The sequence below is a fragment of the Pipistrellus hanaki genome, assembly GCF_964339955.1.
Source record: "Pipistrellus hanaki genome assembly, chromosome: 3".
In the NCBI taxonomy this organism is placed as follows: Eukaryota; Metazoa; Chordata; class Mammalia; order Chiroptera; family Vespertilionidae; genus Pipistrellus; species Pipistrellus hanaki.
The window spans coordinates 104,089,066-104,103,999 of record NC_140505.1 but is presented as its reverse complement, the minus strand read 5'-3'; the positions used below and the strand labels follow the sequence as shown (position 1 = coordinate 104,103,999).

General features: G+C 47.3%; 1 protein-coding gene across 33 annotated transcripts in view; it reads left to right on the top strand.

Annotated features, from left to right (window-relative positions):
• CACNA1C (calcium voltage-gated channel subunit alpha1 C) overlaps nt 1–14,934 on the top strand; it is a gene marked incomplete at its 5' end in the record, with an annotated part of 660,607 nt that overhangs the window by 494,931 nt on the left and 150,742 nt on the right. For 21 of the 33 annotated variants that reach the window (XM_084878744.1, XM_084878746.1, XM_084878741.1 and 18 more), the window contains 2 exons: nt 1,733–1,836; nt 9,041–9,213. In XM_084878744.1, coding sequence (XP_084734870.1) covers nt 1,733–1,836; nt 9,041–9,213 — 277 coding nt within the window. Of the gene's footprint in view, nt 1–1,341; nt 1,446–1,732; nt 1,837–9,040; nt 9,214–14,934 lie in introns of all 33 variants that reach the window. The other 12 variants (XM_084878730.1, XM_084878732.1, XM_084878733.1 and 9 more) reach the window with 1 other exon arrangement.

The window sequence follows — 14,934 nt, the reverse complement described above, 5'->3', positions numbered from 1 at the left end:
GAATACAGAAGAGAAAGTAAGAGGGGAAACAAAGGAGCTCTCTTCTCTCTGGCTAGAGCCAGGCAGCCAGAGAACCCCTCTTGTGGCTGTTGAGCATTGCCCACTAAGGGGGTGCTGGGCTCCTAAAACCACCTTGGAAGCTTGCAAATCTCTCATTTGTCCTTCTGCCCCTCACCTACTATCCCATCTGAACCTCTGAAAGAATTCCCCACAGCTTAAGAAGAAGCCAAAGCAGAAACAGAAGGCAACGGGGAGAGGTTGAGACCCGGAGTCTCCAGATGTGACCCTGAGCGTGGGTAATCTATGGGTCTTGAGGCCAGCTGTGTGATTCCTGTGGATGATGTAGTCTGTAGCTCCATTCACTTGAGGTTATTAATGATTTTGAAAGTCACTTACCTTGGGTATGGCACAGAGAACAAGACATCCAAACTAAAAACAGGAGCCCAAGGACATTTCCAAGGCTCCTGGGTATGTTGACTCATCAGAGCTGTGGGGCCTGGAAGGTTATTTTCTGTCAGTTAAGCAGTCAGGCGAGATTTCATTTCTAGGAGCCAAACAGCCATGCCTCCCTCTTACCCTCCTCCCGGGCTCTGGAGGCAGCTCTATAAGGGTGAACTGGTGAGCATGCCATTGCTTCCTGGAACTGCCTGCTCCCAGCGGTCCTGTCCTGAGGGAGCTGAGGTCTGGGATCCAGGAGGAGCAAGGGAACTTCTTCAGAACAGAGCCCTGATCTTCTACCCCTGCTTGGGGAAGCACTGCCCTAGGGTTAAGCACAGAACGAGCTGGTTGGTCAGTCACATGGTCAGAACAGCCATGAGATTGTTCTCTAAATTCTCTAAATGCTGGATCCATTGGGAAGGTTTCCTTCCCCCACATCCTGGAAGTTTCCAGATCTCTGGCTCTAGCAGTAAGAGCTGAGGCACGTCCAACACCAACCTCGGATGCAGTGGAAGATTTACTGTCACGTAAACCCAAGTGAGTTAAAATCATTCCTTGTTGAAGAAATTATTTTTTTGAGGCAACCCTCCTTCTTTGACAAGTGGATAGAAAACATTGGGGAAATTTTTTTTGTTCCAGAAAATGAAATAACAGAGAGAAGCAGATAAGATCTCTCTTAAGGTAGAGCCTGCAAAAGTCCCTGACAGTTAAGGTCAAGGCCATAAGTATTCTGAATATAGGTGATGCATGGGTAGCAATGGGCTGTGACCCACCTAGACAGATAAGATACCAAGGTCAGCCCCATTCGTCTCCTCCAGATTCTCTCCACTGCCTCTCTGCCTGCCTCCTCGCTTTGACTCAGTTCTGCTTTCCTTCTTTCCTAACTTTCCTTCATCTTTCCAGATGCAGGACGCTATGGGCTATGAGTTACCCTGGGTGTATTTTGTCAGTCTGGTCATCTTTGGATCCTTTTTCGTTCTAAATCTGGTTCTCGGTGTGTTGAGCGGGTAAGCTGACCATTTCTATGTCCTCCTTACAATGCAGCCGAGCAAGGTCCCAGGTTCCACTCTGTCCATCGCCAGGATCCTCAGGGATGTGACCCTAAGAGGCCCAGGAAAACCAGGGGGAAACCCCAAATTCTGACCCATTGGCAGGCAGGCTGTTTGGCCTCTGATTTTCACCTAGAGGACCGGGGTCCTGGCGCTGCATGGGTCGGTGTCTGGAGCCAATGATGGGTGCTGGGCCATGCTCGACTGCTGTGTGCACCTCACTAACTATCATTCCGTTCTTCCAGGTCAATGATGCCGTAGGAAGGGACTGGCCCTGGATCTATTTTGTTACACTAATCATCATAGGGTCATTTTTTGTACTTAACTTGGTTCTCGGTGTCCTTAGCGGGTAAGCAGGACCAAGGAAAAAGGTCTTGATTTTTCCATTTTATTTACTCTTTCTGCTATTCCTGGCTTTATTCTTTTACTGGCTCTGATGAACCTGGGATAAGCGGCCACCTCAGGAGCCTTGAAGTGAATGTCCTTGGCCTGGCTGGGCAGGGTCAAATGTACAAATGATAAATTATTTGGTTCAAGCTCCACCATGAGATACCGAGGCCCACCTGTCTCCTGCCAGCTCATCCAAGCCCCTCCCTCTCTCAAGCAGCTGCTCAATAGGCAGGTGCTTCTCCTTGTACCCGAGGAGCAGCATGTTGACACCCTGGCCCAGGGAGGCCTTGGCAGCTGGATTGGAGGGAAGAGTCACAGGCTGTGTGCTTCAGCATATGCTGCAGTCTTGCAGATGGGTCCTTGCCTGACCATCGGGCCAGTCCCAGTGTGTGCCCGGCTCACAGTAAAGACGAGAGAGCCAGGCTAATAAGAGTTTCACTGTTGATCCAGGGTAATGAGAGTTTGATTTAAACTACAAATAAACAAATGCAGACTAAAAATGGAATTCCTTTTGATTCTAATGCATAGACTGAGCAGTCCATCTCTGAATGAAAGGGGCACTTAGCTCTTTAGAGCCTTAGATTATTTGAGAACTGAGGAGAAGCAATGTAGTTTCCTTTCAGTTTATCTACTTGGCTCCACATATGAAGTCTGCTTGATTTTGGCTTTTACTCAGATGAAGTTAGAAAGCAATAGAAGCAGCAGAGGTACGGGGCATGGAGGAGCCCTGGGGCTGGCCGCCTTCGCCATGGGACTCACTGGATTTCCTCAGCCCACGCCAGCCATGCCAAGGCCTAACACCTAAATGCTCCTGGTAGCCTGCTCCTGGGTGTCACGCTCTGCTGTCCTGGTTAGGAGGGAGGGGTGCTGTCTATTTCTGCTCTGCTCCAGGCAGGCGGCTGCTTTGAACAGCCTATCCTAGATCTCTAGGGACATTAATTCTGGGGGAAAGTCGGGCATAGGGAGAAAGATTGATCTTCATTTTTACTCAGTAATAAACCAGGAATGGCTACTTCTACCTCCTGCCACAGCCTAATGCGATGCAGGAGCATCAGGTTTAGTCTTAAGAACTGGGTGAAGGGAGGACTCTGCTTCCACCCTCACCCTTTCCCCTGGTAGGTGGCTTACTAGAGACTTTGATGATGTCATGCCTCTGCCAAGGTAAGACCACACAGGAAACAAGGGTATTCCCTCAGGGTAAGAGTGATAAGGACAGCTGCCTGGAAGGTGGAAAGGCTTATGTATTTGTGTTCCAACATGAGAAAATGCCCCTGGGTTTCTATGTAAATCAGTAAGGAAAGCATTGAAATCAGCCTCATCCCCCACTGAAGACAGAAATTTAGATACCCTAGCTCTGCACTTTCTAGAATGTGTGACATAATGTGACATAATGTTGAGCAATGCCACCTCTTTAAGCTTTAGTTCCCCAACAGAAAACATCAAGATAACAATAGGTTGTTGGGATGATAAAATAAGATCATTTATGTGCAATACTTAGCATACAGTAAATGCTCAGTGATAATGCTATCGTTACAGTGGTTATTGCGTACTTGGTGCCTGTCATAACTGGAATTAAGTGAATAGAATTATCAAAAGTTAGGTTTTAAAGATGAGGAAAGTGAGTGCAGAGGTGTTAAGTGACTGGTAAATAGCAGAACAAGACTCCGTCTTCCCATCATTGCCCATTGGGCCCACAATGAATTACCTTGAACTGAAATACAAGCCAGAGCTCTGAACCTCTAGAAAAATGTCTAATAATTCCATTTTCTTCCCCCAGAGATTAGAAACAAATTTAAGGGAAATACCTCCACCTCACCCCTGGACCTAGGTTTGAAGAGTGGGAACTAGACTACAAACACCCCTCCTCAAGCAGAGAACCTGCCCATAGTCCTTGCCCCACAAGAAAACTCATCAACTCATCTTCCTTGTGGTATCAGAGCTGAGATGTCAGCTGTCAGCAGTTGCTGATCTGAGAGAAAATCTGCTGGAGACCTGGCCTGGCTCAGTCCCAGTGAGAGGGTGTGTAAAAACACCAGCCCAAAGCCTGGCAAGTAGTAACACTCAGAGTATGTGTGGACTCTGAACAGAAGCACCAGGCCTTCAGACCTCGGCACCTTGAGTCCTTGGTCTGCAGTGGTGTCCTGGAGGCCTTCCCTGCACCTGCTCCCTGACCTTCCCCGAACAGTGCCTGCTGCTCAGAGCTCTGCAATGTCTGACAGAACATCACCCAAGGCCTCTTGGGCCCCTGGGCATACCCTCTGCTGGTACAAAGAAGTGTCTGTGGATGAGCAGCTCCCCTTCCTGGGTTAAGGAACCCTTTCTAACCTGTCAAGAGGGCCAGCCAAACCTGAATGGGCCACCCTGAGTCCATGAAGTGACAAAACCTGGACTCAGGCTCCTGCTGCCTGAATAGCTGGTGGTGGCAGTTTGGAATTTGAATCAGTGTCTTGATTAGGCAGGACCAGGAATGCAGCAGAACTCCCACATATTCATTCTGGAAGCATTCAGAGAAGTCTCAGAGCCCATAAAAATCATTGAAGCAATGAGGCATGACCCAGGGCCAGCATTCTCTGTGCCCACAGCATCAGGTGGATTAGCTCATGCAATGCCCCCAACAACCCTCTGAGCTAGTGCTGTTCACACCTCCATCTTAGAAGAAAAGTGAGCTGTCTGTGAATTCCTACCTCACTTCTGACAGGTGAAAAGGGGAGGATCCAGGTTAAATCCAAGCAATGTGAACTCATAACCTCTATTCCTGACCTCCATGTTATACTGTCCCCCAACCAATGTGGCCGGTTAATCCTATGTCCTGAAGTTATAGTAAAAAGGGGGGAGATGAAGAGTGGAACTTCCCAGTGAGGAAGGGCGAGACAGCAGGCAGCAGCCCTGGTTCATGGCTGGCTCCTGAAGCAGCCAGTGGGAGCAGAGTCCCAGGAGGAAGGTGTAGAACCAGCACCGTAGGCTGTAGCCAGGCAGGGCTGTTCAGCATGGGGTGGGCAACCAGCAGATCTTAACAGTCCCTCAGAGAGAGCAGCCCCCTCTCAGCAGCACCGCAGGCGTGGACCATTCTGGGACTGGGGCATGAAACCTACAGCTGCCAGTTAAGAGTAACTCACGTTCAAATTACGTCCCTCAGCACCAAGAAAAGGTTAAAGTGTGCTTGGAGCTTGCTGCTCATGAAGGTAGGGAAGATGACACTCCATGAAGCTTCCACTTAAAAGTTGAGAATCAATAATGTTGGTTGTCAAAGGGTTCTTTGGATGTCCTTCATCTAGGATACTCATATCCTGACAGGGCTGGATAGGGCCATTGGAAGGAATATACGTGTTCATTATCTATTGGTCCTCTCAGGCCTGGTATTATAGGTATGAATCAGTTTATATTTGTGTTCCCCTTGAGAAGGCTCACCCTCCAGCCTATCAGAATTACAACAGCAGTGACAGTGAGAACTGCACTGGACGCTGTAACCAGGTGCAAGTCCCTGGACTCTGGAATCCAGTTATGTTTTGTTTTTAAGTGATTGTGAACAGAGGGCTTCAGGCATGTGCCTCCAACTGACAAGGGGCCCAGTACCTCTAGGCATCCAGTCCCTCTCCCCCCACAGGGAGATGTGCATGTCTCTCCCCCCCAAAAGCAGAGAGCCAGGCGGGTAAGCATGTTACCTCCTGACGGCATGATTGGACCATGGCACAACACCCAGGTCCAGACGGAAGCAAGAGAAAAGCCAGGGTGAACATGCCTTGTGGGTGGAAGCAGAAGAGATGGCAGCATAGACAGTTGATTCTTATTAATCTGTGATGTCCCCACAAATGCTGAGTATCAATCCCAAACCACTGGTCTCAGCAGAAATACAGGGCGAGGTTTCTGCGAGTCTCTGATCACACCATTTTAATCAAGTGATCAATACATAACTATGTATTTTGTGTGTTTCTCTTTAAATACCCTTTATTTAATACACATTGTTGATTCATTAACATTGAACTTATGGCCAACAGCGCTGTAACTCATGCCTGAACAAAGCTCATCTAGCACACGTATTTTCTCCAGGAGGCACCTCACAGCCTTCTTGCTCTTAGGACCCTGGACAGCACTTCAGCACCATGCTTGGGGGCCATTTTAAACAGCAGAATCACCAACAAAAACACACAAGTGGCTATAAGCAGACCATAAAACTGTGGCAATAAAACAGGCCATAAAAAGGACCTCAGTTCATAGTCTGAGAGCTGAAACAAGAAAGCAACGGGTCATCTTGTCTGACCTCAGATGAGGATGTGACTCCAGTTTTCTTCCATTGTACAGATGTCTGCAGATGACCTCACAGGCACACGAGTAATTGACTTGGGGTTACAAATAAAGTTTAGCAAGTAGGCAAATTTGAAAATACAGAATATATGAATCATGAGGATGGGCTGTATGCATCATAGAGGACCTAGAGCACCAGCCATCGGAATTGAGGATTTTCCACTTGCACGTCCCTATGGTTGCATTACATTAGTGAGTGCTGGTCCTCTGGCTCTCCACTGCACCCTCATTTTTCATACTGGCCCCTGCTGGCCAGAGAAGTGCTTCTGCCTGTGACAAATCCCACAGCTGTGACTGATTGTCTAGCCGACTCGGTCCCTGGGCCCAGCACAGCCCGACAGGCTGGAGCTTCATGTCTTCATTAGCTCAGTCCCCAGGGCAGGTGCCTGGCTGGCATCCAGGCAAGGAGATAAAAGAGAGCCAGGCACTGCCACACAGAAAAATCCCTTACTGCTAGGGGTCTGGATAGGGAAACCTGGCTCATCTTCCATTGGGCTGCAGTGTGATTGTGTCCCATGACCCCTGGGAGCCAAAGGGGCCTGACCCTGCCATTTTCCATCTCCCTCATACTCCCCACACACCTCAGTTTTCCTTCGTCATAGGGGATGTTTGATGTTTACTTTGAGTCCCCAGAAGGTACCGATGGTGAGTTTTATTCCACAGGGCAGATCTGAAACAGGTCTGGGTCAATTGTCCCTACTCCAGTTGGGCCCCAGTCCTACCCTTCCAACCCTAGAAGAAGGATGGGTAGTTGTTTTGTAACTAGAACTTGAACCCTCTGCAAAATATTCCAAAAGAGCCTAAATAAACCCTTAGCTATTTAGTCACCTTACAATCCAACCCCACTCCACGGGAGAGGGACGGCGGTGCAATTGCTTGTGGGCAGAAAGAGAGCTGAGAGAGGGGCTTTGAAGTGTAGTATTGGAGTTGATTTGCACAGGGAGGGAACTTCTATATGAAGTGACTTTCTCCAGAGAGCAAGCCTACAGCCTCAGGGCAGTGTGACTAGGTACCAAGGTTTAGGGTGGGTGGCTGGCATCTTTCCTTGTCCACCTCAATAGCAAAAGGATGGTGGGGCAGCGCAGAGCAAGGCTTCCATCATCACTGCAAGCTGTTAATCTGGCCCATTTTCCCTGGATTAAACTCCCTGGGAAGGAAATGAAGGTGCCCACCAGTTGGCCAGAAGCCCAATGAAAAGCAAGTTCAATCCAATTAGAATTCAATCAGATTTAGGAAGAAAATTCCATCCAAACCAGACCATCATTAAGGCAGCAGTTGAAGAGAATTCGTTAGCTTGAGAGCTCCCACATCTCCCAATTAAGAAGTTCCCTAGACCACTTCCAGCCCCAACCCCATTCACCATAGAAATGGTGAGTTCTAAAACCCCTGCTCTCCAAAGCAGCACTAGCAAAATGCACATACTAGCCAGTGGGTGTGGTGAGAGAGCCAGCTAATGTCACCCTGTGGATTCAGGGGCTGAGCCTGTGCCCACTAACGTTTGTTGGTGTGTCCTTCCTTCCAAGGTACTTCTGTAGAGTGTCTTGCTTGTGCAAGGATTTCTTTCAAGGTGGTTTCTGCAGCCACCTGCCTCAAACTACACCTTTACTGGTGAGAGAAGGAGGAATCATATTTCTAAGAATTAAACAAGATGCCCAATGCAACACACACACACACACACACACACACACACACACACACACACATCACTGAGGGCCTCATTCCCCATAGATTATCAAGCAGAGAAATGCTCCTGTGTATGATTTGGGAAGAAAAGACACACTTGCTTGGCAAGTTAAGATCTAGCCTTCTTGATCACCACCTTCTGCTGCCAGCCCTGCCTTGCTAGGAAAGTTAATTAGAAATCAGAGAGAAATAAGGACAGAACTATAGAAAATAGAAAAATAGAAAATAAGTAGCCATGCTGTCCAATTTTCCCATAGGCCCTTCTTTTGGCAAACTCAATTTCCAATTTCTACTCATTATTACTTTAAACTGAGTGCATCATTTAACTTTTATATCTTGATTTTATGTATTTTTCCATTGTGATTAGATATCTTTTTTAACCTAAAAGGCAGCCCCCAGGACATTTTCTTGTGTTTGGAACCCTCGTTGTCTCCATGTGAGAAAGCACTTTCTCTAGATTAGAAATCCTTCCAGGCAGCTAAGGGAGGCAGAAAGAGCCCTATTCATAAGAATAAAGAAGGAGGGGACTCATTCCCCTGGGTCTCAAATCAGTGGCGGACTGGTACCTTTTTAACAATCAGCTCTTTAGGGGAGAAAGCCGTGATTTATAACATTTGCCAATTTCCATGGTGTAAATATTCCCACCATGGCCAATTTCAAGCCACCACAGAGACCTCACTGAAGCCAGAGTTGGGAAGAGCCATGTGCAGGTGGCTCTCGGGAGCCACTGTGGCTGAAAAGGCTTCAGCACACCCGGCTCCTAACATCTTTTCTCACCCAGAGGCTCTTGAGACTTTTCTTCTGCCATCCTATGCTGGGGAAAGGCGAATGCATGTTCCAACTGTTGTGGAGGCTTTTTGGTTACTAATCAGAAGGAGTTTCCGGGTCATTGGAGAACAGTTGTTACTGAAGGCAAAGCCTGCAATCATGATCCAGGAAAAAGGGAAACGGGTTTTATCCCTCCCATTCAGTGACTCCTTCTATTTATGTGAGAGCCAAGACAACCTGGGATGGCTAGAGAAAGCTATCTGAGGAAGTTGGGGCATGTGGGCGGGCTTCCTAGTGCAAAGCCATCCTCACTTTTGTTTCCCCTTGTCTCCATCTCTCCTTCATGCCCCACCCACACCCTCCTTCCATGCGCTCCCTGCCCTGCCCTGCCCACTCCACTCTCTCTCCAGAGAGTTCTCCAAAGAGAGGGAGAAGGCCAAGGCTCGGGGGGATTTCCAAAAACTGCGAGAGAAGCAACAACTGGAAGAGGACCTGAAAGGCTACCTGGACTGGATCACACAGGCGGAAGACATCGACCCTGAGAATGAGGACGAAGGCATGGATGAGGAGAAACCCCGAAACAGTGAGCAGCATCCTATGTCTTGGCTGGGTTCTCGGAGAGGAAAGAGACGGTGGGAGCACAGCAGAAACCTTTTACCACCAACCTTTCTTTACAGTTGTATTCCTGGAACAACATTGGTCTCATTGCTTGCAATCATTTGCTACTCATAGAAGTTAGTGAAATAATTATGATTGATCTGTAAAGCCTCATTTTCTTTCAGAATCTTGGATCTAAAGACAGTTTAGATCTTGCTAAGGGGCACTCTTTATTTTTAAACCAGACATCCCCCTCTGGGCTCCATCTCTTTGGGCAGAGGGCAGGCTCCTGCACCAGGCTTGTTACAAAGATTACTTTCCACCAAGCAGCTCCCTGGAAAGCAGGAACCTCGCCCCCTTTGAAGCAGACTCCCAAGCACCATGTGCTTTCTCACAGGAAAAGCAGCCAAAGGTTTCTCTAAAGGAGGTTAGATTCAAATTACTAAATGGGAGACTGAGGAAGTGAGGAGGCATTTGACAGGGTTATAGAAACTGAGCTAAATTCCTTCCTCTGGGCTTGCACAGGGCAGGCTCTCACCAAATAAGCCCAGTGGGTCTCAAAGTGTGGTCCCTGGACCAGCAGCACCTGGGAAGTTGCTAGAAACTCAGACTGAACTTCAGATCTGCTGGCTCAGAGATCCTGGGGTGGGGCCCAGCAATTGTTTTGAACAGCCTGCAGATGCTGGTGCTGCCGGGTGCATTTGAGAACCCTGGGTTAGGTCCGACTATTCTCCCTGTTTCATTGGACCTCCCTCTCTCTGATGACCACACAGTTGCCTTTTCTCTCTGTGTGCACTCTTTCCCATTCATTTTGCATGTTTGAAGAAGCAGTGTTCCACAAGCTATAGTCTAATTGGTAAGCGTTTCTTCTTTAAGCAGCATAACTTGAAAACATGCTCCTGAACCTTGAGCATCTAGGGTAGTCAGGAACCAAACAGGTTAAAAAACCAACAAGATGGTTGCTGTATGGAGACAGGCAGGTAAGGTGGGAAGCCAAAAACATTCCCTGAGTGGACAGAAGGTGACAGTAGCCACCGAGTCTCAGGGAGGCTGATGGAGGGAAGCAGGACGCTGCTGTGGATCAGATGCTTCTCTCCTTAAGGAGCCAGGAAGGCGCAGGGCTGCCAGGCCAACTGTCCTGAGAAAAGCATGGTCTTCCCATCAGCTGTGAAATCCCTGTGTTCACAGGCGTGTGTGTGTGTGTGTGTGTGTGTGTGTGTGTGTGTGTATCCTAGCACATACATGTAAATATAGTGAGTCTAGTTTATTGCCCTTATAGTAGGCATTTGTTATGTCCATGTGTTCAAACACCCGACTGGTTTCTGTGAGTTTCTGCTCATTAGCAGGGTCTAGAGGAGGATTGGGTGGAAGAAGAGGTGTGGGAGACAGCAACGGTTTAGCTGCAGAGAGCAATAGAATCCTCTACCAATGCTCCCTTTCTGATCGCTGCTCAAGAGGCAAACACACAATTAAAACACACAAGCAACAGGGACTGGTAATGACTTAATTTAATAACCTAAGGAAGCAGGTTGGAAGACAAGGCCTTCCATGGATTATATCAGTGAGCAATGGTGCCAGTGGGGTCTTTCTGGGAAAATGCTTGGCAGATTCTATTTATACTGTTGATGGAACTGTGGTGTAGTTAGTTTGTGGCATGGACTTATACGGTAGGTAAGTACCACAGAGAAGCTTACCTCTGAAACACAGAAACTGGCAACTTGGCCCCTCTCCATCCTTAGTCAGGGCAGAGGCCCAGGGTCATAGTTAATGCTGATGAGCAAGTTTCTTAACATATTATTAAAAATGAGCAATATCCACTACTTAGCAGTCAGTTGTGGTCCACAGACACACGTAGTTATTCTGTTCTCTACCTAAAGCAAGAGCTTCCTAGAATTGTGCTGCTTTCCTGTCCTAACCATTAAATGAATAAATTCCAAGGCGTTCTCAGCATGGAGAATTCTTTGCTGCTGGACCAGATCACATGGACAAGGCCTGTCCCCCCACATCTCTGGCCAGGCTTTGGGATGAACATGATGAACTGGACAGAACCTCTGCCAAGGTTTTCCGAAGTCCGAATATGGATGAAATCAGACTCTGGAGACTGCTGTTCCTCCCACGGTGTGCTCCTTCCCGATGGCTGGAGGAGCCTTTGCTGTCTGCTTCAGGTCCTCAGCCAGCCTTGTCCTAGGAGAACAGAGTGGGAGCCTGCCACCTTCAATTGTTGAAATGGTGCTAGAACAGTCCTACTGGGTGGGCAAGGAAATGAGTCTATAAAAAAGCAAAATGAAGAGTAAAATAGAGCCATGCAATGAAATGGATGTGAGAGATGTAGTAATGGAGCCAGGAAACCAGTCCAAAGGACTGTGTCTATTGGGGAAGTCCAATAAAAGCAGTGATTAAATTATTAGGGAATTGGCAACCTAATAAATTTGCAAAGAAAGCAAGCGTATGGCTCAGGAACTATATTCTTGTCTTCAAAACTTTATAGTTTGCCCTTTGAAACAAACACAAAAGGAGAAATGCTGCTATAATTTATATTTATGTTTCAATTAAAGTAGTATCTTAGCCTTTGAAATTGCTAAAAATTTACAATATAGTAAGCTCTGCCAGTTCTTTTCAGCTCAAAAACAAAGTAGTCTTTTAAGAAAAAAAAAAGGCATCATCACTATTCATCAATGGCTCTGGCAACTTCTGTTCTCCCCTGGCAGCAGGCAGGTCAGCACCTGCCAGATGCTGCTGGAGAAGGACATGGTGACAGAGAGGTGGCACCAGGGCCGGACAGTGAGCATACCTGCAAGAGCCCAATTATGCACTTTTCCTAGGAAAACCTACAAATCTCGCAGAAAAAATAGAAAGAGCAGTGGTAGAGAAGACAGAGAACCAGGGCACAGTTAGGAGGTACTTCTCTGAGTAATTAGAGTAATGATGTAGCTGGTAAATTACATCCAAAAACATGTTCCCTTTTATGCTTCCACCCATCCATCCACCCATTAAAGTCTGCTCCCTGCCAGACACTGTTTCAGGTGCAGGGGATATAGCAATGAGCAATGCAATAAAAAATCCCTGCCCTCAGGGAACTTACCTCCTAGTGGGGAGACAGCCAGTCAATTAAATGGTATGTCAGAGAGTGATAGTATCATGGAGAAGGTGAAATACAAGAGGGAAACAGAAGTGCTGATAGGCTGTAATTTAGGTAGGGTGCCCAGAAGTACTTCACTGAAAAGGTGGCATTTGAATAAAAACTTAAAGGCAGTAAGGAAATATGTAGATATTTAGGGAAAGAGCATTCTGGGCAGAGGGAACAGCCGGTGGAAAGGCCTCAAGGGAGGAGCAGGGCTGATGTATTTGAGGAGCATAGAGGAGGCTAATGTGACTGGAGGGGAGTGAGTGGGGTGGGGGGAGAGGAGAGAGGTGGGTGATGGGGTCCAAGGTAACCAGGATGTGAACCATGAGAATCACTGTAAGAACTTGGGCTTTTCTGAGGAGTGAGCTAGAAGCCACTGAGAGTTTTTAGCTGAGAAGTGATATGACTTTACCCATGTTTAGCAGGAACTCTCTGGCTACAATCTGCAGAATGGAATGGAAGTGGGCAAGGGTGAAGCAGGGAGCCAGGGGTGTCCTGGTATCAATGAGGTGATACAGTGAGGCTCCATGTTGTCCTGGTAGCAATGAGGTGACACAGTGAGGCTCCATGTTGTCCTGGTAGCAATGAGGTGACACAGTGAGGCTCCATGTTGTCCTGGTAACAATGAGGTAATACAGAAAGGCCCCAGAATGACATCATTTGCTGACATATCAGATATAAGATGTGTGTATGAGAGAAAGAGAGAAGCAGAATTTTTCCAGGTGATTGTCTAAACAGCAAAAAGTGTGGAATCCTCATATACTGGTCCATGGGAGGCTGCTAGAGGAATAGGTGTCAGGGCAGGAATATTAGGAAAAGTCTCACACCCAGATGTTTGAAATGCCTATTTGATATCCAAATACAGATGGTGAGTAGGCAATTGGGAATTCATCCGAGGTTGGGGGAGAGGTCTGGAACAAATTATATTTTGAGAAGTCAACAACATATAGAAGGTATTTAAACCTACTTGCCTGGATGAGATCACTTGGGAGTGGTGTGGAGAGAAATGGGAGAGGCCAGCACTGCCCTGGCTTTTCCTACCTCTATCAACGTGTGGAGGTTGGGGTGTGAGAAAGAGCCAGCAGCAGAGACTAGAGGGGCATGGCAGAGGGGAGGTGGGAAAGGCCAGGGCAGTGCTGCTGAGAGGCGAGTATGGTGGGTGCTGGGAACTCATTACCAGCTTTAGCAGTGTGGGGTCACTGGTGTCTTAACAAGAGCTGTTTGGTGTCATGGTGACACCCAAAGCTTGAGGGCAAACAGTCTTGTTTCATGAGAGTCTTGAGTCTGGAGACTTCCAGGATAGCATCACGCTGCAGGCCTCCTGTTTTGGGTGCAGCCTAGCTGCCAGTCATCTGCGGGTTTCCAGTCAGGGAAGGAGAAGCACATGGCCCAGCCTACCTGGACCCTAAGGCGTCAGCGTCCAGTCCTTCATCAGCCCCAACCTGCAGCTGGTTACAGACAGCCTTGGAGAAAAGGACAAAATGATACTCAAGAGCCATTTTAAGGCCCAAAAAGACAGAAAAGAGGCAAGAAAGAGGCATGTTTGTACCTGTTGCCTTTTGTGCCACTTCCAGAGTGGACGGCCTCAAGGTCTTGGCTCCACACCCCTCTGTTCTCTGGGAAAAAAAGGGTAATATTGAGGCCTTTCCCCTCCCTCTGAGCAGTAATGAGCATCCCTTTTAAAGGCACTAACTGTCACTGCTGCACAGGTAATTGTCATCAGCAGAGAAGCACAATGGCAAGGGTCAATTTCCTGGCTCGAATGCTGCATCTGAGAGAAGGCCAGCCATAAAAAAGATAAAGATGGAATTCTTGCTTGCTTTCTCTCCCTCAAGATAAGAAAGTGGATTTATTAAACATGTATCCATATAAGAACTGCTCTCTCATGTCATTAAGACAATTTAAAGGCTGTCCCAGCCCTTTAAAGTTTGTAGTGTAAGACAGATCTCTCCATGGTTATCAATTCCTACATTCAATCAATTGCTAAGTCTTATCAATTGACCTCCTAGAAAATCCCTCTTGCCTGCTTCCTACTCTCTTCTCCACCTCTGTTCCCCTAGACCAGCAGCTACCTGCCTGCCCTGCTCCCCAGCACTTACATATATCTAGTACAATGTAGACAAGCCGGCCTTCCTAGAGCTGCCATTCCCTTGTCAAAAGCTTTGGCTGTCTCTCCATAGCTACAAAATAAAGCCTGGCAGATGGCAATACCTGGTGTGTAAAGGGAAAATTAAATGAACCTCACCTTGCAAACAAACTCCCCCATGGTGGATCCCATAGTACAGAGAATTTTAGAACTGGACACTTATTTAGGGATCATATAGTTAAATTCTCCCATTTTACAGGTGGAAAAAAATTGAGGCTTGGAGAAAGTAAGGTAATTAGCCAAAAGAAACTCTGAAACCAATTATAAACTTCGTGTCTTTACATAGATGTGTTCAGCATCACTAGTCATTAGGGAAATGCAAATTTAGACCATCATGACACCTATTAGAACAGATAAAATAAAAAATAGTGACAGCACTAAACTTGGGTGAGGGTGTGAAGAACCAGGATCACTTATCCATTATTGGTTGGAACAGA